The following is a 24382-nucleotide window of genomic DNA, read 5'->3' as shown; positions in this document are numbered from 1 at the left end:
CCTAGCCGTGGCATTCCCAAAAAGAGTACTCACCATCTGGATGAAGTGCTGACCTACACCCATGTGTTTAAGGGATTCTAGAACATAATGCCAACCGAGCCTATCATAGGCTTTATCAAAGTCAATTTTGAAGAAGATGTAGTCCTATTCAAATTCTTCTGCATACTCCATACCCTCCCACAATGTGATAATGGCATCCAGAATGTACCTTCCTTTGATGAAGCCCTTCTGCTCCTGTCTAATCCAATTCTTTAGATGATGACTGGACAATGTCAACGCAAGGGCCTTGGCAAATATTTTGTAGGCATAGTTTAACATGGTAATCGATCTCCAATTGCTCAAGTCATTCTTCTCCCCTTTCTTATGGATAAGTTTTATCCACCCTTCATTGATCGGGCGAGGCAACGCCCCAAAAGAGATAGCCTCCTACCACACCGCCAGAAGGGAGACAGCAAGAGATCCTTGAACGTCTTGTAGAATTCAGCGGGCATGCCATCTATCCCTCGGCTTTTCCTCACCTTTAGACAGTCTATGGCCTTGCCAATCTCTTCTTTGGAGATATTGTTTTCTAGCTCTTTAGCAAGTGTGTCAGGTATGGTTGGCTTCCTGGCCTGCCCTATGAGAGCAATGCATTTGAGTTGGTCATTGGTCACCCCTCCCCCTTTACTAAATATATTGTTAAAGTACTGGAAGACTCTTGATCTATTCCCTTCCTCAGAGGCGTTATCCAGATAGTTAGGATCATGCAATGTAGGGATTGCATCCTTACATTGTTTGACTTTTAGCATTTTGAACATCTCAGGAGTGGGAAGGTCAGCTTTCCCAGCCCACCAATCTCTAAAGAAAAGAAGGGTCTGCTTCTGGGCTACCTCCTCTTCTCTCCTAATTTCATCGCCCTAGTACCAAGAACAGCTTCTTGAATAGTCGCATCTTCCTTATTGGCTGCCATTTCCAGTTCTTTTAGTTTCAGATATAGTAGATCTCTTCTGTTTTTCCTGATTCTGGTTACCTCTTTCCTAATGCAAATCAAAAGAGCTTGGGTAGATTTGATGGCCAGACTCCAAGCCCTCACCGGGGTAATGCCACAGCTGAAGAATTCAGTCCAGATTCTTTTGACTTCCTCCTGAATAATAGGCATTTTGAATAGGGCAGGATCCGTGTGGAACCATTGATTAGAGACCTTTTTGTCATGGTTGTCCAACACTAATATCACGGGGTGATGATCAGAGAGGCAAGTAGAGATGTCAGTTCTACATTCACATCTGATGTAGGAGTTACCGAGGGTTTTGCTAATGTATCCTCTGTCCAATCTTGCTTTCGTGGTCAGTTCCCACATGGGCATAGTTCTGCCACGTGAAGTCTCCCATATTCCCTATGTCACATAGCTCAATGTGATCAGTAGTGCGCTGCCATGCTAGGAGCTCTGCCCCTTTAATGACTTGTCCCAGCCCTCTTAATCTGTCATTTTTGGATTCCACCATATTGAAGTCTCCCATTAGAATGATAGGATCAGGGACGCTTCTCAGGGTACCCCAGGTTCTGATTCTGATCACCTGAGGACCTCCAGCATAAATCCCAATGAAGGAGAAGGTTGTCATTTCAAATGCAGCCCATTGATCAAACGTATCAATCCTCACGTCTTTCAGTTCATTCTGATGGTCCACATGCATACCCACAGCCACTCCTCCAGACCCCTGACAGTGGGCTGTGTAGATCCAGATGTGCTCTTTAGAGATGTTGAGCAACCTCATCCTCGCTAACTTTGACTTCAGTTAGAGCTCTAAAGTCAAATCTTCCTTGTTTCCTTAGCCATTGTTTCACTAGTTGGACTTTTGAAAGGTCAGTCAACCCCTTGACATTCAAAGTGGTGCATCTCATTTGCCCTTTTTCTGGGAGTTGACCTTTTTAGATCCCACTTTGGATGCAGCTTGAGGTGTGGTGGATCCAACCTGAGCATGCGTTCTTTTCAATTCCTTGACTATCTCCATTTCTTTGGGCAAGCCATTTTTTGTATCAGACAGAGACTGCTCAACCCTGTCTTGCTCATCTCCCACCCAACGGGCCAGCCGTCATTGCGTGGGGCAGGAGCACTTGGTCATGGTCCATTAGATTAGTTTCGGCCAGAATTCTAGATCTATCCAACGGCGTGGATTGACTGATCTCTTGGGAGTCAACCGAATCATCAGGGTCAGAGATGCTGTCTAATAAGGCGAAGGAGTTGGCAAAATGCCCTCTAGTTTCCCGCCCTATTCTGTCTAAAGGTCTTCTTCATATTGGGTACTGTAAACTTTTCTCCCTTTTCTTTTGAGGTAGAGGGAACAAGGGGAGAAGGCACAATCATATTCTTATTCACTCCAGTAGGCTGAGCTTGGTTGATGTCCAGGGGAAGATTAGGGGCACTAGTGGCACTCAAATTGCGGTATTTTGAAGGACACTCTCTGATAACATGCCCTTGCTTTCCACAATGGAAGCATGCGTTGGGTAGGTGTTCGTATAGAATGCTTTGCTGGATGTTATACTCACCGCAATTGATTTCAATCTCATCAATAAGGGGCCTATCTAGATCCACTTCCACAAGGACCTGAGGATGCCAAGCCGAGGGTTGTAGTCATTCTTGGGTCTCATGCCTAGCACTTTCCCTATAGGAGGGGAGACAATTTTTTTAACCAAGGGTACAAGTAGAAGGGCATGTTAGGAAGCTCAACCCACACCGGGCAAGCTGAGGGTTTTGGACCTTGAGGGTTAAAGTTCTTGTACCAACTGAAAAAACAGAATGGGATGTTCCTGTACATCCATTGCCCTGAACCTAGGACCTTAAGGGCCATATTTGGGTCCTTGATGAATAGAAAGAGGTAATACCCATTTAGGAGGGCCTGGATGATCTCTACCTCGATACCTATGGAAATCCAGTTGTCTTTGACCCATCCCCTATGGAAATCCAGTTGTCTTTGACCCACCCCCTAAGGAAATCTACTGGTGGTCTTGGCCCAAACATTAAACCAACTAAGCAACGGGCTGTGTAATCAGTTTCCAACGAATGAACCAGCTCAGGTGGAAGACAAACCACATGATTAATGGAAGAGGGTTTACCTGATGTGTCCACTACTTTAGCTGGAGCTTGCTTGTTGATTTGAGCCTCTTCTTCGACTTGTTTCTGCAGCAACATCAGATTTAGCTCTTCCACTCGGGCTCTGGAATCTTCCAGGTGTTTTTTGGTGTCTATGAAGTCTTCTAACACCTGCTCATACTTTAGCATGGTTTCTCTGTTGCCATCCATGGCTGGGGGCCATTGTAGGAACTGCTGAAAGGCAGCTTGTGTGTTCTTAGCAGGTTGAGATGACTTATTCCCAGAGCAGGTTCCCTGTTCTCTGAGCAGAGTAGGGGTTCCCCTCCACTCGGTGCCCATGCACCTGAGGGGGGGGTGCTGTGGAAAGTAAGGAAGTACACAGAGGGCTTCAAGCCTCTAGGCAAGGCAGCAGCAGCAGGCGCAGAGGGGAGAGAGAGAAGGTGTTGTAGTAGGCACTCAAGCGAAGCACTCCATCGCCACAGCACTCAGGTGCAGCACTCTCTCTCGACCGTTGCACGAAGTTTTTCCGCGCATGGGGCCTTTCTCTCTCCATTTCTGCCTACAATTATGCACCTACACACGGTGGTGGGCCATTGTGAGTTCTTTTGTTTAGACTTAGGAGCATGATGTGTCCACTTGGAGAGGTAGTAGCCAAGAAGGTAGTAAAGGTAAGTAGAACACACTTTGTTAGTATCGTGGCAAGCCAAGGGATGGCTCCTCTCTGCACCCATGATGGGTTCGTTATGAAGACAAAGGGAAAGGGGGAAGGGAAATTGGTAGGAGGAGCTCTAAAAGTGTGAGTGAAAGGAAAGAGGGTAGGAGAGGAACTATGTATGTATGTTAGAGAGAGAGAGAGAGAGAGAGAGAGAGAGAGCGTGTGAATCTGTGTTACAGTGTATGAAGGGGCTTTGGCTTGCACAAAATCCCAACAACGAAGGGGGTTTTGGCTCTTTGTGATATAACAGCACTGTCACAAATCAAACATTGATTCTCTGTTTGTGTGTGTCAATGTGTGTGCCTCTTTCTCCCCGCGCATGAAAGCTACGTCTAGGTCTCCCTTTGATTGCACTTGCTTAATTGTAATTAACCCACAATCTTGATTGTGTTTACCTAGATGATTAATAGGATACAGATCGCTTGCGTCCTTCAACAAGTTCAAATTTAGCCTCACATCAAAAATAACACATCCAAAAGCCCGCCCACCAAAATCCAAAACCAGCCACCACTCTTTCTCTCTCTAGACTCTCTCTCTTTCACACGCTATACTAGCACGCTGCCCAAGATGCCTTCCCTCTCGGGTCGAGCTACATATCGGCCAGCTTGCTGATTTGGCGCTGCGTGGCATATCAGCCACGCAGGCATCAACAGCCAGCGCACACATATGCCATGCAGGCATCAACAGCCAGCGCCGCACGCTCCAGCCATTAATGCGAACGGCGCTAGCCCACACACGCTCCAGCCGTGGAGCCCACACCTTGGCGCCTTCTAGCTCGAGCCCTACACGCAGCGGACGAGCAGCAGGTTCAGGCGCCTTCCAACCCTACACGCAGCCCCCTGCGCCTTCCAACCCTACACGCAGCGGTTGAAGTTCGAGCCAAGACGGGCGCGTGCTGCTGCAGAAGGCAGCCATGGAGAACGGCTCCAGTCGTGTTTGTGTGGCTCGTGCTGACAGCGCACACTTGATTAGCAAGCATGCATCTGATTCGTTACTCTGCCAAACCGATTCTTCTTCTTTCTTTTTAAAAAAATGGGAAAAAAAATGTATGCCCCTGCAGCCCTTGAGTTTGTAAAATGCAGGCTTTGCATTTGGACTACAGATTCAGCTGTACTTCCCAACCTGCAGAGAAAAAGCAACTCACCCTCCTCAAGACGGATCATGGACAGTCGTCGTATGTTAATGGATGCGCTGGTATGACTAAAAGACTTTGCTTTTGATGTTTTCTCCTGCTCAAAAGTCCACGTTTTGTGTCTCCATTTAATTACTCCTTATAGTTCAACCAAAACGAGTTCGAAGCTCATTGTGATTTCTTCACTTCTTGTCCAATTGTAAATGTGCAGCTGAATCTTTGCTCTAATAATTGAACATCCAGTGGGATTTATTTTTCAAGAAAAAGTATTATTATATGTATGATCAAATGTATGCACGCACTTATGCATACACATATGTCGCATGTTTGTGTACATATGTATGTGCACATGCACACGTACACACAACCATAGTATTTAATATTGTGGAGATTGTTAAAGTCTTTTGACTATTGTCTCCCTTGTCCTCCTTTTGAGAAGATGCTAATATATGATATTATAAAATTGCAGCCCCCCCAACTCGTGTTCGATGTAAAGTAGACCGAGAATCCAACTCCCATTGATCCACCTGGAGTACACCAATGACCCAATTCGTACATTGAAAAAAAAAGATGCATGCTTAATTTTCCTTTCACAAGAAACCATCGTGTTATTTCCTTTTTATATCCAAGATGACACTGTTAATCATCATTGTTGAGAAGGCATGTTTTCGTTGTAACCTACCCTCCATATAATTGATATGTCTCATTTCTACCTACAAAATTGGTTTGCACAATCTAAGACTTTCTTAGGAATTTGAGAAGTCAACAAAATTAGTAATTTACATTAGTCCCTTGAGATTGTATAAGGAATTTGAGAAAGCTTCCAATTCCCATGTGGCATAGATTTAGATTTTGACTAGATTTTTTGAATTGAATACAAGAAAAGTACGTTCTTACTATAGGATTGACAAACTTTTGGACCACATTTTTGAATATGTAAGTTTTCGTCACATCGGTAGAAACACTTGTAGTTAAATTTCTAAGTTTAATAAAACCTTTTGTAGTAAGCTTCTAAATCCATAGAAAATTTTTGTAGTAAACTTTCTAAATTTAACGAAACATCAATAAGTTCTTACCACACAATTGAGATTGTTGCATTTGAAACATAAACCTTAGAAGACAAAACGAGGTAGCTTAGTACAATATAATCCCCCAAATATTACAAGTTCATTTATTATAATGAACAAATTCTTTACAAATGTGGTCCACAATCGTATAAGTCACACAAAATCCATACATCATCATGCATCAATACGCACAATATTTAGTTGAAGAGACTGAAATGCAAAAAGCCATTGAAGCATTCGAGAGTTCATTACATAAATTCAAAAGGCTACTTTGAAGCTTTCTCGTCAAGCCTTTTTTGCATTGACACTTTGGTTTTCTTAGCAGGGGTCTTGAAGGGGTGAGCCAATGGGTGACTCTTTGATGATGTTGATTTCTTCTTGTTGCCCTTCTCAAAGAATGGTTTTGCTCGCTTCAAGGAGTTGCCGAATCCATCTTCCAAGACTTGAAAATTAGCTTGTGTTTCTGTTCGCTCATCCATTCTTGCCTTCATTGTCTTCACATGGCCCAATGTTCTCCTCAATCCATTGCAAGCCTCCTCAATCAAAGCCTGGTCGTGTCCTACAAAACAAGACAACTCTTGCCACAAGCATTGAAGTGTCTTCACATTTCCCGATTGCTCAAGTACTTCACTACATACATTGTCCCCCCCTAATGCGGCAACATCATCACCATTTGGTTCAAGCACATCAATAGTAGAAACATGTGAGTGAAGATCGATAGTAGACCTAGAAGCATCTTCCCATGCTTCATACATATGTTGGCATTGCTCCATAAGTGAAGCATGTGAAGCACCCCGCAATAACATCACCTTAATTTGGTGCTTACAAATATTTCCAAGCTCTGCCCATGCACATGTACAACATGCCCATTGGCAATCGGAATTGTAGACTGTGTAAAATGAAGCTTTTGTGTGCATGCTCTCCACTATAGCAACACCACCAACCTGGAATGAGACATTAGCATCTGGTATTTGAAGTGCTCGCTCATAAGAATTCTCCACTACTCTTTCAATGGCGTTGTTTCTCATAAAACCATTGTCCTTCAACTGCTGAACATACCAATAATATGGCAAGCATGATGATGTTAACTTGTATAAGAGCCAATCCACCCGCCTCGAACTCATCCTTTTGGAAGAGCCCAAAAACTTATATTTGAGCTGCCCATGATATGACTCTATTGCTCCATTAGTGTCTTGTCCTGAATGTGGAAGCAATCGGGAAGCACGCACCCACATTTCTGCACATAAAACAATTGAAGTTAGAAGAGCAAGAAATGAAGTACGAACAAGAAGGAGAGCAAGTGTGCATTATTTTACCTGTAAGAAGAGTATGTATAAAGTTTAAAATTCAACCTTACCTAGTTTAGCCTCCCAATAAGTTTTGAAATACTCAATAAAACTCCCCTCATCTCTAAAGTTGGAGTAGAAGGTAGAGATCATAGCCTTTGCATCCTCTTTGATTATATGCTCTGTAGAATTTGCTGACCCTTGCATGTTCATGATATTTCCCAAAGACCAAAACATAGAAGCTCTTTTGGGCCATTCCTTCACCTTCTTAATAAGGTGTCGGAGCCAACAACGTTTGACATGCCACAAGCATAGAAAAATGGGTTGATTGAACACCACCCTACGAAAAGTAGAAAGGACACATCACATAGAACTCAAACACACGGTTCTCATTAGTTTGCACTCAACACATATGAACATATGGTCCTAACCTGAGTGCATTAATCTCCGCTTCGGCATCATCAACCATAAAGGCTCCGGGCTCCCATGATTTATGAAAGTCAAGCATATTATCTCTAAACTTGCTTAACCAAGTGCAAGTACACTCAAATGTAGCTGAAGATGTAAGCACCCAAGCAATGGGCACACCATTGCGATGACCATCAAAAACAAGGATTGTATACAAATGAAACTGTTCATGTGTTTTAAAGGAAAGTGAGAATGTGAACAAGGAGTAAAAACTGAACATTTATTATAACTTAAGAGAATGTGAACAAGAGTAAAAATGATAATTCATTACACCACATACCTTATATTTGTTTGTGCCAAAGGTAGCATCCATCGCAAGAAGGTTCCCATTTCCGAACTTCTTGCACATCTCCCTTTGCCATGGTGATTGTATTCCAAGGATAAATTCCTTGGAATGTTCCACATCTTGCTCTTGGTAGATAAAGGTGCTTGATTGATTCTCATGACACCATCTCTTAGTGCTTTCCGCATCATCTGTGTGTAGCTGGTACTGATCAATAGCCAGCTTGCTAGATATATTCATGATGTCACGAATAGACAAAAAGTCATCCCTAACCATAGTAATTGTAGGGTCATGACTTTGGCTTGAATGCAATGCTTGGACATGCATTTCCAACACTTGATGCGGAGAGAAACCATGATATAGCATGCTTGAAACCCATAGTTTCTTTTGCATTGAGATCCATGGAGAGAACTTCAAAGAGGGATCAACAAATCTTACACCATGACAAACCTCATCATTTGAATTTGTGTGGTATGGATGTATATAAGAGATTATGGCCACCCCTGGATCTTGTGCGAGCCTCTTGACACTAAAATGACATTTACATCCACGCTTTCGCTTACCCTTTGTGATAGGAGGACGCCTTTTCTTACATGGCTTCTTTGCACTTGGCTGTGGCAACTCTTTTATTTCACTACGCTCCTCCATCTCACCATCTTCGTGATTTGACTCGTCACCACTATTCTCCTCCACCTCAACATCATCTTCGCTGCCAGTGTCCTTGCATTCATGGAGCTGGGTAGTTTCGACCTCTTTGCCATCCGCAATGTTAGATTGCATTGGTGCTTTAGTGCCAGCAGGACCAAAACCACACCAAAAGCTAAACAAAACAAAGAAGTAACGATAAACATTTAATTGTATGTGTGTGTGTGATGATTAATGAATGGATTAGACAAACTAAAACAAATACACACTTACACTATCTTCTCAATCCATGATTCATGTGCAATCTTTGTAAGATTGGAGGCATCTCGATGATGGTGGCTATATTTTTTGAAAGAAGTCGGAAACTTTGCATTGTCGGCTTCTCCTTTTACAAAATCGGCAAGACGCTTCCAAGGGATGTTAGCTTCGCGTACAAATTTGTATTTTGAACGATTGTCATATGAGTGCACCCAACACAATGCTGTCGAATCGAAGACACCGATGGGGGGCATTTGAGAACTCATGGCATTCTCTAAGCTTCAGTTTTGGAGAGACATGATTAACTCTTTAAAAAACCTGAACCTGCTGAACCAAAGGTAATGCAAAGAGTGACACTATCAAAGAAACATTCCTAGCTTGATAGTTAGTAGAATGCAATGATTAGGTGATTAAGAGCGGATAATCGTATCATTGTTGGCACATAGAAGAAGCATAGAGTTGTCAAGAATTGGTGCCCATGAACTCCATATATTCCATAGCAACAAAATGGTGAAGTAGAAAGAAAAAACCGTCATATGCAATCGTATATGTATGCCAACAATGATATTTCACACCAATGGCAAGTAGACGGGAACTAGAACTCTGAGCATGTAGAGTCCATCACAATGGAGGAAAACATGCACAATCAAAAGCATTATAAGATGGTAGCTCGAGCCCCTTAATAGGCGACAACAGAGGTGCGCGTCAGCAATGACAACCAATGGTTGGATCTGCACAACACCTATTGTCGCGTGTTGGGTAGCTCTGGATAACCAGTCGTGACCAGGCATAGCATGGACAGTAACAAAGGCGTGCACAGCATGAATAACGAGTCGTGACCAGGCACAGCGTGGACAATAATAAACAAAGGTGTGCACCTTACTGCGTAGGTAAGTAGATGGTTGTATGCGCAGCCGGTCTAGGCAGACTTGAGATTATACGAACAGAAGTTGGGGGCTCTTGTATATGGAGCGGCAAGCAGATGGCGGGCACAATCACCGCCTGGTGGGGACGATGTAGCGGAAGAAGCCTCGTCAATAAGGGAGATGGCTTGGTGGCTCTGATGGCGTAGCTGCAAGGGACGACAGTGGAGAGATGGAGCAAGTCGGACGGTAGTGGAGAGAGGCAACCAGGTGGCGTGGGCGACTCTGATGGGGTTGCAAGGCGCCTGAACCTGCTGCTCGTCCGCTGCGTGTAGGGCTCGAGCTAGAAGGCGCCAAGGTGTGGGCTCCACGGCTGGAGCGTGTGTGGGCTGGCGCCGTTCGCATTAATGGCTGGAGCGTGCGCTGGCTGTTGATGCCGGCGGGGCATATGTGTGCGCTGGCTGTTGATGCCTGCATGGCTGATATGCCACGCAGCGCCAAATCAGCAAGCTGGCCGATATGTAGCTCGAGCCTCCCCTCTCACACATACAATCTATATCTTCCCCTCTCTTCACCGAGCAGAGTGCAAATTGCAAGGGCCCCGAGCGGCATTCCTCTCCTCTTCCCCTTCCCATCATATAAACCATCAAAATTATCGCCCCAAAATGACATTTGAGCTTGACACTGTGCTTGATTGACCTGCAATTTTGGAGCTTCCATGCCTATTAGCTATTATGTTGATGTATCGAAAGCTGCCATCCCACTTTCAAACCTCTACATGCATCATCGTGTGAAGCTTGCGTCTTACAGACCCTCCTCATTTGCTTATTTCTCTCAATCTCGCAAATACCCCCATCCACTGTGGAAGCATTGAAGCATGTAACAATATATATCCCATGACACAATTACGGTTTTCTAGTACATACATGTACACAATCGTAGCAGACTTGACTGTGCGATGGGCATGTGTAGTCCTTGTTGCTTTGCTCTCTGACTTCGCTTTAGCATTCATCGATTAAGCATTCATCAAAATAATGCCCCTCTCCGAAAAAGTCCCCCCTCTCCGAAAAAGTCCCCCCTCCTCTCTAAGTCCCTTGGTCCCTTACACTCCATGAAGTCTTTGTCTCTCCCGTGCCTCTTCTCTCTCTCACCTTTCTCTTCTCCTTTCTAGCTCAAAGTTGTAGGCCTTTCTCTCTGCTCTGTCAACACATTTAAGGCCGCAAAATGGCTTTTCTTTCTATTAGGAAATGAATCAAACCGATCTCTATCTTTTACAAAGAACCACTCTACTTCGCCAAAACTGCAAAAAAAAAAAAAAGGACTATGGGCTTCTCATGAATCATAATTCATATACTCTACTCCTAGCTTATCGCGAATCTCACCCTGAAAATCCCCCTCCCCAAAACCCTCTGCTAATACAGCCTCTAAGTCAAATGCTTAGTAATCTCTCTCTCTCATGTCCACCTTATTTTCCACACCTTCTTGCTATTGTGGGTTGTTCTTTCACCATGGATGTGAAGGAAAAGGATGACCATGAGGGTGGGTAGCTTTCATGCTACAAATACCTACGAGAGAGAGAGAGAGAGAGAGAGAGAGAGAGAGAGAGAGAAAGAGAGTGGTGGGCTGACTGTAATACCAAAACCACCACCAAGTTACAGGTTTGTTTCCTTGCTACCAAAACCACCACCAAGTTACAGGTTTGTTTCCTTACTGCTTTCTTGCTCATAAAAGTCCTTTTAAAGAAAACATCAGACAAGCTTTCTCTTTAGTGAAGGGCAAAGAACCATTCGGGCATGATGAGCTATAGGAAAAGTATCAGACAACAGTCTCCCAGATATAATGGATTGTGGCTGAGTTGGTGGAGCTATCAGATATCCTAGATGGAGGAATCAGTCAGATATCCTAGATGGAGGAAGCATTTTGTTGGGCTGAGTGTTATGGTTGCTAGGACACGAATTTTCAAATGTTATAATAGAAACGATACTTTTTGTGACTGTGTGAATGTTTTCAGGATATTGAAGAAATGTCCTCCGTGCCCAACGTGAATCTCTCTAAATCGAAGCATGCTAGTTGGTTGGCTAGTGAAGGTTTCAAGGGCATAATTAGCTTGTACGATGCATGTGTTTTGTAACTTGCTAATGCCGGGTTTAATCAAAGTGCAAAAAATCCATGCCTTCAATAGTGGCAAATACCGTGGTGCAGGTCCCAGTGTAGAGAAATTGGCAAAGAGGGCACAACAAGGGAGAAACACCAACCCCAATGGCTGCAATCAAGTTTCTGGAAGAAGTTGTCAAGGGCACACTTATAATGGCACAAGCAACTCGAGTTCTACGGTGACAACATTACTGTCTCTCCCACAAACGTAGGACTCTAGCTGGGTCTGTACGTCCAGAGAGGAGGCAAATGCTTAATCGCATAAGCCGAAATACATGACAGAAAATCAAACACGCCGAAAAGGTGCTCGAAAATTGCAATTCTCTACACCACCACAAGCAACGATGAGTGACGAAGAAGAAAACAATATTGGCATGAAAGAAATAATTGTTTGCATGCTGGCAATCAAACGAAGCAAAGTTAAATGTCAAGGTTGGCTTGGCGGTCGGGAAGGAAAAATGCTCGAATGTCATTAAGAATATATGAAAGGGTGAGAGTGGGCTGACACATCAACAAACAATTGAGGGAAAAAGGGGACCAAGCGACAATTCACGTGGTTTCGCCATTCAAACGTAGAGCATGTTTGCACATCCATTGCGCATGCACTTGCACAAGGATACCACGTGTATGGTCAATACAACAAGGAACAAATGTGTGCAAGGAGGAGATTGATATGCTAGAGAAAGGTGGTTTCCAACTCCAAAAGGAGATTGTTCAAAACAACCCAAAGGAGACTAACGACGGACAAATAAAATACCGACAAGGGGTCTCATAGCAAGTAGCCTAAAATGATAGACATGGCACTCAAACAATGCATCGATCAAGGGGCACACAATGTAGTAAAACCCGAGCATCATGAGGTCTTCCTCATTTAGACTGACGAATCAAACTTGCATGGTGAAAGATACAATGTACACATTGCAAAGAATCCGGCATGCATATGTAGAGATTTTGCACATCATGCAGCACAAGAACATCCATTGCTAGCATGTGTATGTTGTTTACATTCTAATATTTGGAATGGACGCAAACCACCACATATTCATATATCAACCCAAGCTTACTCTACGGATGATTTAGGAAGAATGTTAACACAACCTAGAACTTTCCCAGCCTCTGCAACAATCACTACAACCTAGAACTTTCCCAACCTCTGCAACAATCACTACAACACGGGGGCACAGCAGCGTTTTCTAGCAACGTTTTAGCAGCGCTTTTTTTATAGAGATGTCGGGGATTCCGTTCACTGCTTCGCAGAGCAGCGAAATTTTGATGCTCAACAGCGTTTATATATAGCAACGAAATTTCATTGCTAGGTAGCGCTTTTAGCAACGAAATTTCACTGCTAAACAGAGAAGATAGCAGCAAAATTACGCTGCTATTTTTGCTACATGAAATTCCAAAGAGTTGTTAGATACTGAATTCTGAAAATACATGTCACATGCACACAAAAAATGATATATAGTTTTAAAAAATTGTTTATTAAAACCCTTGGATCCATGTTTCAAGCCAAAAAAAAAAAAGATAGTTGAAAACTTTTAAGAAGCGAAACAATGTCAAGATCATGAATCTATCCCATCTTGTAATAAATCCATATGGATTGTTTCATCAATGTCTATATCTAATGGAAGCTCATTGAAAAGATAGGGTTCTATATCAATATCAATATCACTATTATGATCCAATGAAGCATTGTCATGATTGATAGGTAACTCATCATCTTCTTCCGATTGATGTTCCTCATGCTCTTCACATCGGCCCCATCCAAAATGTTTTCTTTATCTTCTTCTTCCAATGAGCCGATTAGAGATAGTACTTGCACCTCATCCAGAGATTCGGCCTCCACATCTTGATCTTGAAAGATATATTTTGAAACGAGGGGGAAACTTATATAACATACCACCACTTTGGATCAATTCGATCGGCATGAAACACAACCTAATATCACAAAGCAAAGGGATTACACTTTTATTATACTACATCAAGATTTAATTTGGGATTGGTTAGGTTACTAACCTATTAACAGTGTTGAGGTAGTACGAAGGTATCTTACTCATCATTTCAAAACTTGGTAGAATCAATTTGAAAGAACCCATTTGGATGTTTTTTCACGGTTTCTTGAGCACCTCTATATATCACCTTGAACCATTTGACATCAAAGATGAATAGACTAAATGCTCTAAATCCAACCTCAAGAATATCTTGAATAGTTTCACAATACTCAAAATTATCCTCTATGACATTGGTATCATGTCTACTGGCTCGACTTTCTTGCTCAAAAGTTACCATCAAACCACAATCAAATGTGTTTCTTTTAGAATCCACACGCTCCGTGCGAAAGTGCCTTCCCTCTAACCATATTGCATTATATAGTTTGTACTAACATTAAACAAAAGCATGACATTTAGTATATATAGTGCATTAAACAAGGTATATATAAACAAGGTATATACATGAGATAGAGATGAAGAATGTTCTTACTTGAGGGTCACATCCTCTTGCATACTCATGCTCTTCTCTTGTGATCATCTCTCCATTTTGCGATGCCATCAATATTGCCCTACAAAGCCATTCTATATTGATCACATTTGGTAGAGGTTCCAAGCCAGGCAGGAATGGCAAGTGTCTATTTTCTCTTCTAAAAGCTCTTCTCTCATCCTTTCGTCTATTTATTGCATCCTTGTATCTCCCAATCCACTTCTCCATGTTGGAACTATTTATAATGCAGAATGTATTCACCTTGTCGCGTAATGCTTCATCTAGTCTTCGTTGCCTTCCTTTTCCCTAAGGCACATTAGTGATTAGTCGGCCATCCTCCTCATTGCTCCATAATCGTGGCATGGAAGGATCTATGCAAGATAGATGTTTTGAGATATACACAAGAGACTCTTGCATCAACCATCCCTCTACCATACTTCTGGAGTTGGTATTTGTCTCACAAAGTCCTTCAAGGTTTTCAAGAACCTTTTAAGGAAAAGCATCTATCGAACATGAACAACACCACACAACACCACTTCATCAACAAAATGCACCATAAGATGCAATTGGCTAGTGAGAGTTGTTCTAGGAAAGTTTTCCTCGATCATACACACTGCCTCAATAGCATTGAGATGAGCCATTTCAATGGATGTAGGATCTATCTCCTTTAAGGATATGTACCTACATACATAGCAATTATGTGTACTATTTATCAATACGCATGAGAATTCCAAATACGCAATATAACTTAGTGAATTGAAAAGAAGATATACGGCATAAGGCCTATGCATATGGCATATGGCCTATGCATATGCCTTATGCATAATTCGGCCTTATGTGCATAGGTCGTATGCTGTATGCATAGGCTTATGCATACGCCTTATGCATAGGCCTTATGCATACAGCCTTATGTATAGGCCGTATTCCATATGCATAGGTCGTATGCATAGGCCTTATGCATAGGCGGTATGCCGTATGCATATGGCTTATGTATATGGCCTATGCATAGGCCGTATTCACACAACCTTTACATACGGCCTATGCATATGGCCTATCCATACGGCCTATGCATAGAGATATGGGGCATTGTTATATGCCATCTAAAATGCTGGTTTTGTCAGGTTAGGAGTGGTTATCCGCGGCGAGTAGGTGGTTATAGTGGAAGGGGAGCCCTCGATCTTCTCATCACTATCCTTCCCTTGCAAAAGAGGAGTTGCCTTTGGCTTTAGTAGTGGGGAGCGTGTGGGAAGTCCTTAGAAGCTATCATCCGAAAGGGGCACTGTCCACCCTGCTTGTCTAAGCAGTAGTATAGAAGGTCGTAACAATGTCCTAATATCACAGGTTGTATTTTTTGTCTAAGCTTGTGTTGTTGTTTTCTCTTGGTTGGCTTGACATATGCAAGGTAAGTGGCCTTATTCATTCAACCTCATGTTTATTGCACCCTAGGGTGTCGGGTTTAGGAAATGGACTTATGCATAGGGATATGGGGCATTGTTATATGCCATCTAGAATGCTGCTTATGTCAGGTTAGGAGTGGTTATCCGCCCGCTCAAGTAGGTGGTTATAGTGGAGGGGGAGCCCTCGATCTTCTCACTATTATTCTCTTGAAAAAGAGGAGTTGTCTTGGGCTTTAATAGTGAGGAGCATGTGGAAAGGCCTCAAAAGCTATCATCCGAAAGGGGCACTATCCACCCTTCTTTTCTAAGCAGTATTGTAGGAGGTCTTAACAATGTTCTAATATCACATGTTGTATTCTTTGTCTAAGCTTTAAGTATGGCTTGGGTTAGAGCAATCGTGTTTTGTTGCCTATGCATGTATGTAGCAGCAATGTCGATGTGGCCAATATGCTATCCATTATAAATGAATGATATGAGCAGCAAGCTTGGTCGCACTTTACACAGACACAGGTATGATTCCATCAAACCTTTTCACATACACGAAGTTAATCTTTATGCATTATATTTGTCTTATATTTTAATCTTATATGCAGGCGGGCTTGCAGTCTAGGCCAGTCGATGCCATGGGGGCAAACTAGCCCACTTGGCCAGTCAATGTCGTGGGGGCAAACTAGCCCACTTGGCCAGTCAATGCCGTGTGGGAAATCTATCCCACTTGCTCAGTCGGGGCGACAGACCATGCCTTTGATAGGCATGAGGCTGATGAGTGGTGCAGACCTATCTCACGGTATGGGTGTGATGAGCCTACACCAACTTCCTCTACTAGACCCATCCCCGTTCCCTCACGTCCGTCTTCACCACCACCACCGCCACATAGTAGGGAGTCCGGGGTCTGGGGAGGGGGGTAGTAGACGTGCTAGCCAGGGGGAGACGGCTACTTTAGCTTTGTTAAAAGCAGCACTAGGTCTCCCGATGCGTCTCCCCAACAGGGGGGCTCAACATCTACACATTATGAGCTAGCTCCCATGAGACCCATTCCACCATTTGATCCACGCCTCCTACCATACACCGTCGATGTGCGAATGGTGCCCTCGTGATGGATGCACGAGGAAAGCAAGTCATGAATCGTATACATGTACTTGCGAACCTGGAGTTCATGAAATCCTTCAAAAACTAGCAAGCACAAGATGAACTTTCTAAGTAATATGTTATCGATGTGCTTAAGTCGGAGTTTCCCATGCCACATGTGGGTCTATGCTTCTCTGAGGAGTGGATGAAGCGGCGCATCAAGCATTTTCTCTCTAATAGGAGAGAAAATATCAAGAGAGCAACGAAAAGTAACTTGGAGAAGCTTAACATGTGTACGGTCGAGGAGTGGAGGCATGCACGCAGTCTTGTGAGAGAAAGCACCTTGGTGCTTTTCAACAACAAGCGGCGGCAAGTGCTTCCTAACTACGGAAGCGAGGGGCTTTGCACTTCGGCTCTGGTGTTGGGAAATCCTCCTTTCTTGCTCGTTTTGTACGTATCGTTTCTTCTCTCCTTTCATTTCGTTTTGTACTATAATGTTTTCTTGAAATAATTATATATTTTCTTAATTGTTTTTATAGAGGGAGGTTGTTGGGTGTGACCCAACAAAGGAGGAATATGACTATGAGTATAGAGCTTGGGCGTGGATGCGTACGCGAGGTGTACGCTTGGATGAGTCCGTTTTGGAGACTCAAGCTGATGAGATAATGTGTTGCCTAAACCATTCTCTTTTCTACATCTAATTGTATTTTAATGCTCTTGCTTACCTTACGCTTGATGGCATGTATGTAAGATGAAGAGGAAGAAGAAGAGGAGGATCCAGATTATCAGTGTGAAGCAACTAAAGAGAACGAGGAATCGGATGATGAAGATCCCTCGGAATCCGATGAGGATTCTAGTTAGACACCCACCTCTCCATACCTCTTCGTTGGAAAAACTTTATGTATATATGGCCAAAGGCCCAACAATTTTTGAAATATATTAACTTTTTGGGCTCAATTGCATTCTCCACAATGTATGTGTTTCTTATATTTGTGTTTGTGCTACAAATCTAAAACTGTGACTCTGTTTTAATTTTTTTTTAAGAGCTAGGGCAGACTGGGGAGTCCTGTGCATACTCCCCAGTCTGCCCAAGCTCTTTTTTTTATGTGCAGAGCATTCGCTCTACTGAGTAGTGAAAATATAAGCCGCTACTCAGCAGCGAAAATAGCAGCAAAATATCGTTACTAAGCAGCAAACCCGTTGTTGCAACGAAAGTAGCAGTGTTTCTAGCAAAAATGGCCTAACACCTAGCTACGCTTCTAGTTATAAAAATGTTGCTATTTTTGCTGCTAGACCCTCATTCTGTTATAGTGAATCCCATAGCCACAATTTTTTATTTCAATTCTGCCAATGAGTATTTTTTTTATTCAAAAACTTTTTTACATTTTGAAAGCATAGAATTCACATTGCCAGTCTCATAACTTGTTGAGTTTTTTTGTCAAACTACGAGTTCATTTCATGATTTAATAGTGTATGATTAACCTTTTCTGAAATATAAATCGATTAGAAGAGCCTAATTTTTGTTATTGAATGAAATAGAAACAATATATATATATATATATATATATATATATATGTATATATATATATGTATATATATATATATATATATATATATATGTATATGTATATACATATACATATATATATAAAGTATATGTATATACATATATATATATATATATATATATATATATATATATATATATATATATATATATATATATATGTATATGTATATACATATACATATATATATAAAGTATATGTATATACATATATATATATATATATATATATATATATATATATATATATATATATATATATATATATAAACATCCCTTCTAGCTATATACAACATGATTGTCGAAAATCTAAGGCATAAACAATGGTTCAACGACCAGATAAAAGATTAAAAAAATGAATGAGGGCGACATGGTCCTTCTATTCAGCACAAAGACACACAAAAAGAAGCTCAAGATCAGAGGCTTAGGACCCTTCCTAGTCAATGAGATTACCCCACAAGGATCTGTGTGCATTGAGACACGTGATGGTGTCGAAATGGCTGGCTATTTTAACGATAGCAAATTAAAACACTACCATGGCCCTCTCACTAAAGCCACCTTAAGAGCCATCCACGATAAGAAACAACGCAGAAAGGACCATGAGACTATGAAGCAATCTGCCCAACAAGAGGCCAAAGCTTTGCAATCCAAGCTTTGGCAGAGACAAATCATGGTCAGCATGGCCCAAGTGGTCGACCTCGAAGAAGAAGAATGGGAGGTGAAGCCTGCTTTATTGTGGTTAGGAGTGACCACCTCGACAAGCTTCGTCCAAAAATTAGCTCTTCTAGACACAGGGGCTAAATACAATTTAATGTCTCATGAAACATGGCTTTCCCTCAAGAAACTGTCATTCCAACAAGTCGCCCCTCTTACACCCCCCACCATCATTCCACTTTCACATGCCCACAAATCCATCCCACTCAAGAAGAGGACGCTCACACTTTCAACCACATCATCACCCCTCACACCCTCCCCACCACCACACTCGGCAGCAACCCACTCCAACATCTCCCCAATCACACAAGATGCTAAACTACCACCGAAAATTAATCGTACTAACATACGCACAAGCATGCCTTCTCTGACTTGGGTGTCGAGAAGAAGCTCCTAATTAATTGCACATGGGTTTTATAAGGGCACATCAACATTATGGATCCCTCGATGATCAAACTCTCACCCTCATACACAGGCACTCCGAGCTCCTTATCCCCCTTGTCGACAAAAATAGCCAATCTGACAACCACAAACCTACAGGGTACAGGATAGACACCATCCCAAACGCTCTCCATGTCCCACCTATCCTCAATCAAACCCTTAGCCATGCCAAAACCAACCTCCAGATGGATCCCCAAACCTCTACTACGTTCCCAACATTTCTATGAGGGAAATGGACCTATTTGGATTCCCAAATCACCCCAACCCCAATCCTCACCTCATGTCACTCAACAGTCACCGACCTTCTAATGGAAACCTAAGGTGGTCTCCACCACAAAGACTACCCAAGACAAAGGCAAGCAAAAGCTTCACAAATACACTCTAACTCCCATTCTACTACCCCACCGATAGACCTTACCAATGATATACTCTCAACATCGGCAACTCCTCCACCCATTACGGTAAGGCTACCTCAAATTGCTCCAAAGCCACTACCAACCTCTTCAGTTTCAAGTACTCCCCTATCAGCAGCCTGTAAGATTCCTCCCTAGCCTCTCAGGATGTCCAGTGTCTTCCCCTGTAATCAAATCCCTCTTCAGAAATATAAAAGATCTTGTTTCTACCTATTCTGGCTTAGAGAGAGAAAATGTTCTAGAGAGAGGTTATTCAGATTTTGGATATTTTTGGATGGAAAAATATCTCTTCTTATTAAAATAAATTCCCCGAAACAGAAGTTCAAAAAGATTTTCAGAAGGTGCATTAGAAATCAATTATAATCTGTTCAAAAGGCCTTATCTTGGGGGTCCAAATTTTTGAAAAATTTTAAATTAAGGTTCTGAGGGGCCAATCAGATTCATCCAAATGTATGGAGGAGATAAATGAAGAAACAAAGAAAATACCCCTAAAAATGAGTAAATATTCACATAAGATGAAGAATTGACTAAGGACAAGGATATTAGTTAAAAAAGAAGAGATATTTAGTGAAATGATGCATTTTCGACACCTCATTGTGGGGGAATTCCCCTCATGAAGGAGGCGGTTGTTTCACAATTGTGGTTGAGTTTTAAACTCACAAATAATGAGATATTTTCATCTCTCCTCTCTCCTGCTTCAACTAGATCCAAAAAGTGAGCTAAACTGACCTAAAAATGGTCAAAAATTGACCAAACTGATCTAGAAAATTTTAGAATCAGTTTGCTTGTTTAGAGGCTCACTTTTTCCTATAAATAGAAGCCTTCCCCTTTGTTAAAGCTTAATAGTGTTTTATGCACTGTTACTCTGCTCCACCCTAAAGCCAAGAACTATGAATTTCTTAATAATTCATTAGTTTTTGACCTTTCCCTCTTCTAAAGAATTGGTGGCCACTCTTGTTGCAAACAATAGTAGATCCCTCAAACCATCAAGCCAAAGGAAAGCTCTCAGAAATTTATGTAAGTTAGAAATCTTACTTTTTCTTTATTCTTTTAATGGTTTTCTAATTTTTGTTATCTTAAAATGATAATCTGAAGCTATGCCTTACTGGAAAGGCTTTCCCCCTCTCTCATTCTTAAATTCAGTCCTTCTTTATCCTAGTTAAGTAATCTAACTGTTGGATTTAAACTTTTCATATTGTTTCTCTTTTAAAAGTGAAATTTGATTAGTTTAGAGTACTTAAAACCAATTAGGGATAATTTTTAAGTAATTTTAAGTTAGGAAAATTTGAAAAATGGTCAGCCATACAAAGGAAGTTATGGCAAAATTTTCTAAAAATTGGTGAAATAAGTTTTATCTTTTATTATCCAAAAAGAGTAATCCCCACCAATTGTGTATTCTAAAAGTGAAATTTTTATTTTATGCATAGAAAGATGCATAAAGAAATTTATTTTTATTTCAAAAGAGTTATTCTCATCAATTTTCATTTTATGCATAGGAAGATGCATAAAGAAATTTATTTTTATTCCAAAAGAGTTATTCTCATCAATTTTCATTTTATGCATAGGAAGATGCATAAAGAAATGTATTTTTATTCCAAAAGAGTTATTCTCATCAATTTTCATTTTATGCATAAATAGATGCATAAAGAATTTATTTTTATTCCAAAAGAGTTATTCTCATCAATTTTGATTTTATGCATAAAAAGATGCATAAAGAAATTATTTTTAATTCAAAAGAGTTATTCTCCTTAAAAATTCAAATTATGCATAAATAGATGTGTAAAGAATCTTTATATCAAAAATAAGGATTCTCTTGCATTCTAAGAATAGATGTGATGAGATGTGATGCGAATCAAATAGATGAGAATGAATGGATGGATAGATGTGATGAGAATAGATGTGATGAGAATGAGAGGTAAATAGATGTGATGAGATGGGATGTGAATCAAATAGATGGGAATGAATGGATGGATGGATGTGATGAGAATAGCAGTGACGAGAATGTGAGGTGAATAGATGTGATGAGAAGTAATGTGAATCTGATAGATGGATGGATGGATGTGGATGTATGTGAAGAATAGAAGTGGATGTATGTTAAAGAATGGATGTGGATGTGTGCATGTGAAAGGATAGATGTGCATGTGTATGTGATAAATATGGATGTGGATGTATGTGAAAGGATAGATGTGGATGTGTATGTGATAAATATGGATGTGGATGTGTGTATGTGAAAGGATAGATGTGGATGTGTATGTGATAAGTATGGATGTGAATGTATGTGAAAGGATAGATATGGATGTGTATGTGATAAGTATGGATGTGGATGTATGTGGAAGAATATATGTGGATGTAAATGTGATGGATATGAACGAGAATTGAAGTGATGAGACGTGATGTAAATTGGATAGATATGAATGATAAGGGATGTGAATGAATGATATAGGATGTGAATGAATGTGATAGCATATGAATCGGGATGTGAATGAATGATAAGGGATGTGAATGGATGTGATGTGATGTGAATCAAGATGTGAATGAATGATATAGGATGTGAATGAATGATAAGGGATGTGAATGGATGTGATGTGATGTGAATCGAGATGTGAATGAATGATATAGGACGTGAATGAATGATAAGGAATGTGAATGGATGTGATGTGATGTGAATCGGGATGTTAATGAACGATAAGGGACATGAATGAATGTGTTAGCATGTGAATTGGGATGTGAATGAATGAGATGTGATGTGAAATGAATGTGATAAGATGCGATGTAAACTGGATAGATGTTAATGTATGTGAAGTGATGAGATATATGGGTAGTTGCAAGTGGGTGAGATCTGATCAGGATAAACGAGAAAATAAGTGATGAGATAGAAAAAGATGTGATTAGATGAGAATGGGAATGCTTATGAAATGAGGTGGATTGATGTGTGGATAATGTGGATTGATGTGCATGGATGTTTGGATGATGTGGATTGACATGTGGATTGATGTGGATGGATGTATGGAAGATATGGATGGATGTGTGGATAATGTGGATTGATGTGGATGATATGGATTGGTGTGTGTATGATGAGTGAATAATGTGGATTGATGTGGATGGATGTATGGATGAGGTGGATTGATGTGTGGATAATGTGGATTGATGTGCATGGATGTTTGAATGATGTGGATTGGCATGTGGATGGATGTATGGATGATGTGGATTGATGTGTGGATGATGCCATTGGATGTGATTTGATGTAGGAATGATGTGATGTGATAGGGATCGATGATGAAAATAAATTTGTTGTAAGATGAAAAAAAGATGGGGTCTAATGTGAAAGGATGCGAAGTAATGAGAAAAGATGAAAATATTATTGGAACTGTAATTGTTTTTGTGAAATCTGTTTTTAAATGACTATTTTATGTCAAGAATGCTGGGGAAGCATTTTGACCGTCTTGTGAATGAGGTCATGGAGACCTATCTGTTAAAGTGAATTGCTGATGGAGAGTCATTGGAGGACGTCTCGCGTAGCAAGGTCGGCCGAGGTCTTAACCAACCTCGGTTTTATTAAATGGTGAGCTTCCGGTACAGTGGATGAGGGACCAAGGAAGCGGCCTATGAGTGAAGTGCTTGGTGACCTGCGAAGGATCCTAGAGGGTGCTCACCATACGGTGCTCGGGCTCTGGGTCGCAGAAGATATCCACAAGTACATCGGGAAAGATATTGGAACAAGGAGTAAGAGTTGTTTTCTGAATTCGGGCATGGATTTGGTTGATCGACCTTGCTGGTCCTCAATGGATGAGTCCATGGCTCTTTTATATGGATTTGTTGGTTGATCTTGCTGATCTTCAATGGAGATTCCATCTGGATATTTTTATGTGATTATATTGTCGGGTACTTTGAGCTAGGAGCTATTGAAAAGATCCCTGAACATGTGGTGAGCATTCTGGTTGCCAATGATGCCATAGGTACACTGATGAAGGAAGGAATTGGAAATTGGGATTCAACTGGATAATTAGAGGATTATGATCAATAACACTATGGTTTTGTTAAATGATTGTTTTAAAGATTGTTGAATCAATGAAAAAGGCAAGTTCATATTGGGTGTGTAAGTGGTGTGAATAGTTTTACGTTTGCATGAATATCCGGCTAGGGGGCCTGGGAACTCTTTTTCCTGGTACCTGGGACAAAACCTAACCAAATTCCTAATTGGATCCCATCACTACAGTGGTTGGGCAGTTGGCTAACCCATGGGATTGGATGGGGTTAGGCTGGACTGATGGATCCGTAAATCGAGACTCAATTTCTGTATAGTATGATAGATAAGGTAAATCCTAGATTAAAATTGTTCTATGGAAAAGAATCAACGGCTGTGCC

At 41.3% G+C, this 24382-nt stretch overlaps 2 protein-coding genes across 2 annotated transcripts; both read right to left on the bottom strand.

Moving 5' to 3' along the window:
- Positions 1-6233: 6233 nt before the first annotated feature.
- Positions 6234-8253, bottom strand: LOC147635078 (uncharacterized). Its single transcript, XM_086803476.1, has 2 exons — positions 8016-8253; positions 6234-7607 (listed from the first exon to the last, which is right to left on the bottom strand). Exon 2 carries the CDS (start codon positions 7214-7216, stop codon positions 6248-6250), a length of 969 nt encoding a protein of 322 aa, XP_086659602.1. The 5' UTR covers positions 7217-7607; positions 8016-8253; the 3' UTR covers positions 6234-6247.
- On the bottom strand, positions 7322-9187 carry LOC147635077 (uncharacterized). Its single transcript, XM_086803346.1, has 6 exons — positions 8937-9187; positions 8582-8838; positions 8372-8429; positions 8016-8286; positions 7699-7898; positions 7322-7607 (listed from the first exon to the last, which is right to left on the bottom strand). Exons 1-6 carry the CDS (start codon positions 9185-9187, stop codon positions 7322-7324), a joined length of 1323 nt encoding a protein of 440 aa, XP_086659472.1.
- Between the last annotated feature and the right edge of the window lie 15195 nt (positions 9188-24382).

Source organism: Cibotium barometz, chromosome 10 (assembly GCF_041138505.1).
Source record: "Cibotium barometz isolate CiBa-2024 chromosome 10, ASM4113850v1, whole genome shotgun sequence".
Lineage (NCBI taxonomy): Eukaryota > Viridiplantae > Streptophyta > Polypodiopsida > Cyatheales > Cibotiaceae > Cibotium > Cibotium barometz.
Note: the sequence above shows the minus strand (reverse complement) of the source record. Positions and strands in the feature narration are given on the sequence as shown.

What these genes read in the sequence shown, in the direction of transcription:
- LOC147635078 (XM_086803476.1), bottom strand. Translation starts at nt 7,216, where the DNA reads ATGTGGGTGCGTGCTTCCCGATTGCTTCCACATTCAGGACAAGACACT.
- LOC147635077 (XM_086803346.1), bottom strand. Translation starts at nt 9,187, where the DNA reads ATGAGTTCTCAAATGCCCCCCATCGGTGTCTTCGATTCGACAGCATTG. An exon ending in GCGTCCTCCTATCACAAAGG is followed by an intron (nt 8,430 to 8,581) that starts GTAAGCGAAAGC and finishes CCCTCTTTGAAG; the next exon opens with TTCTCTCCATGGATCTCAAT. An exon ending in TTCAAGCATGCTATATCATG is followed by an intron (nt 8,287 to 8,371) that starts GTTTCTCTCCGC and finishes TACTATGGTTAG; the next exon opens with GGATGACTTTTTGTCTATTC.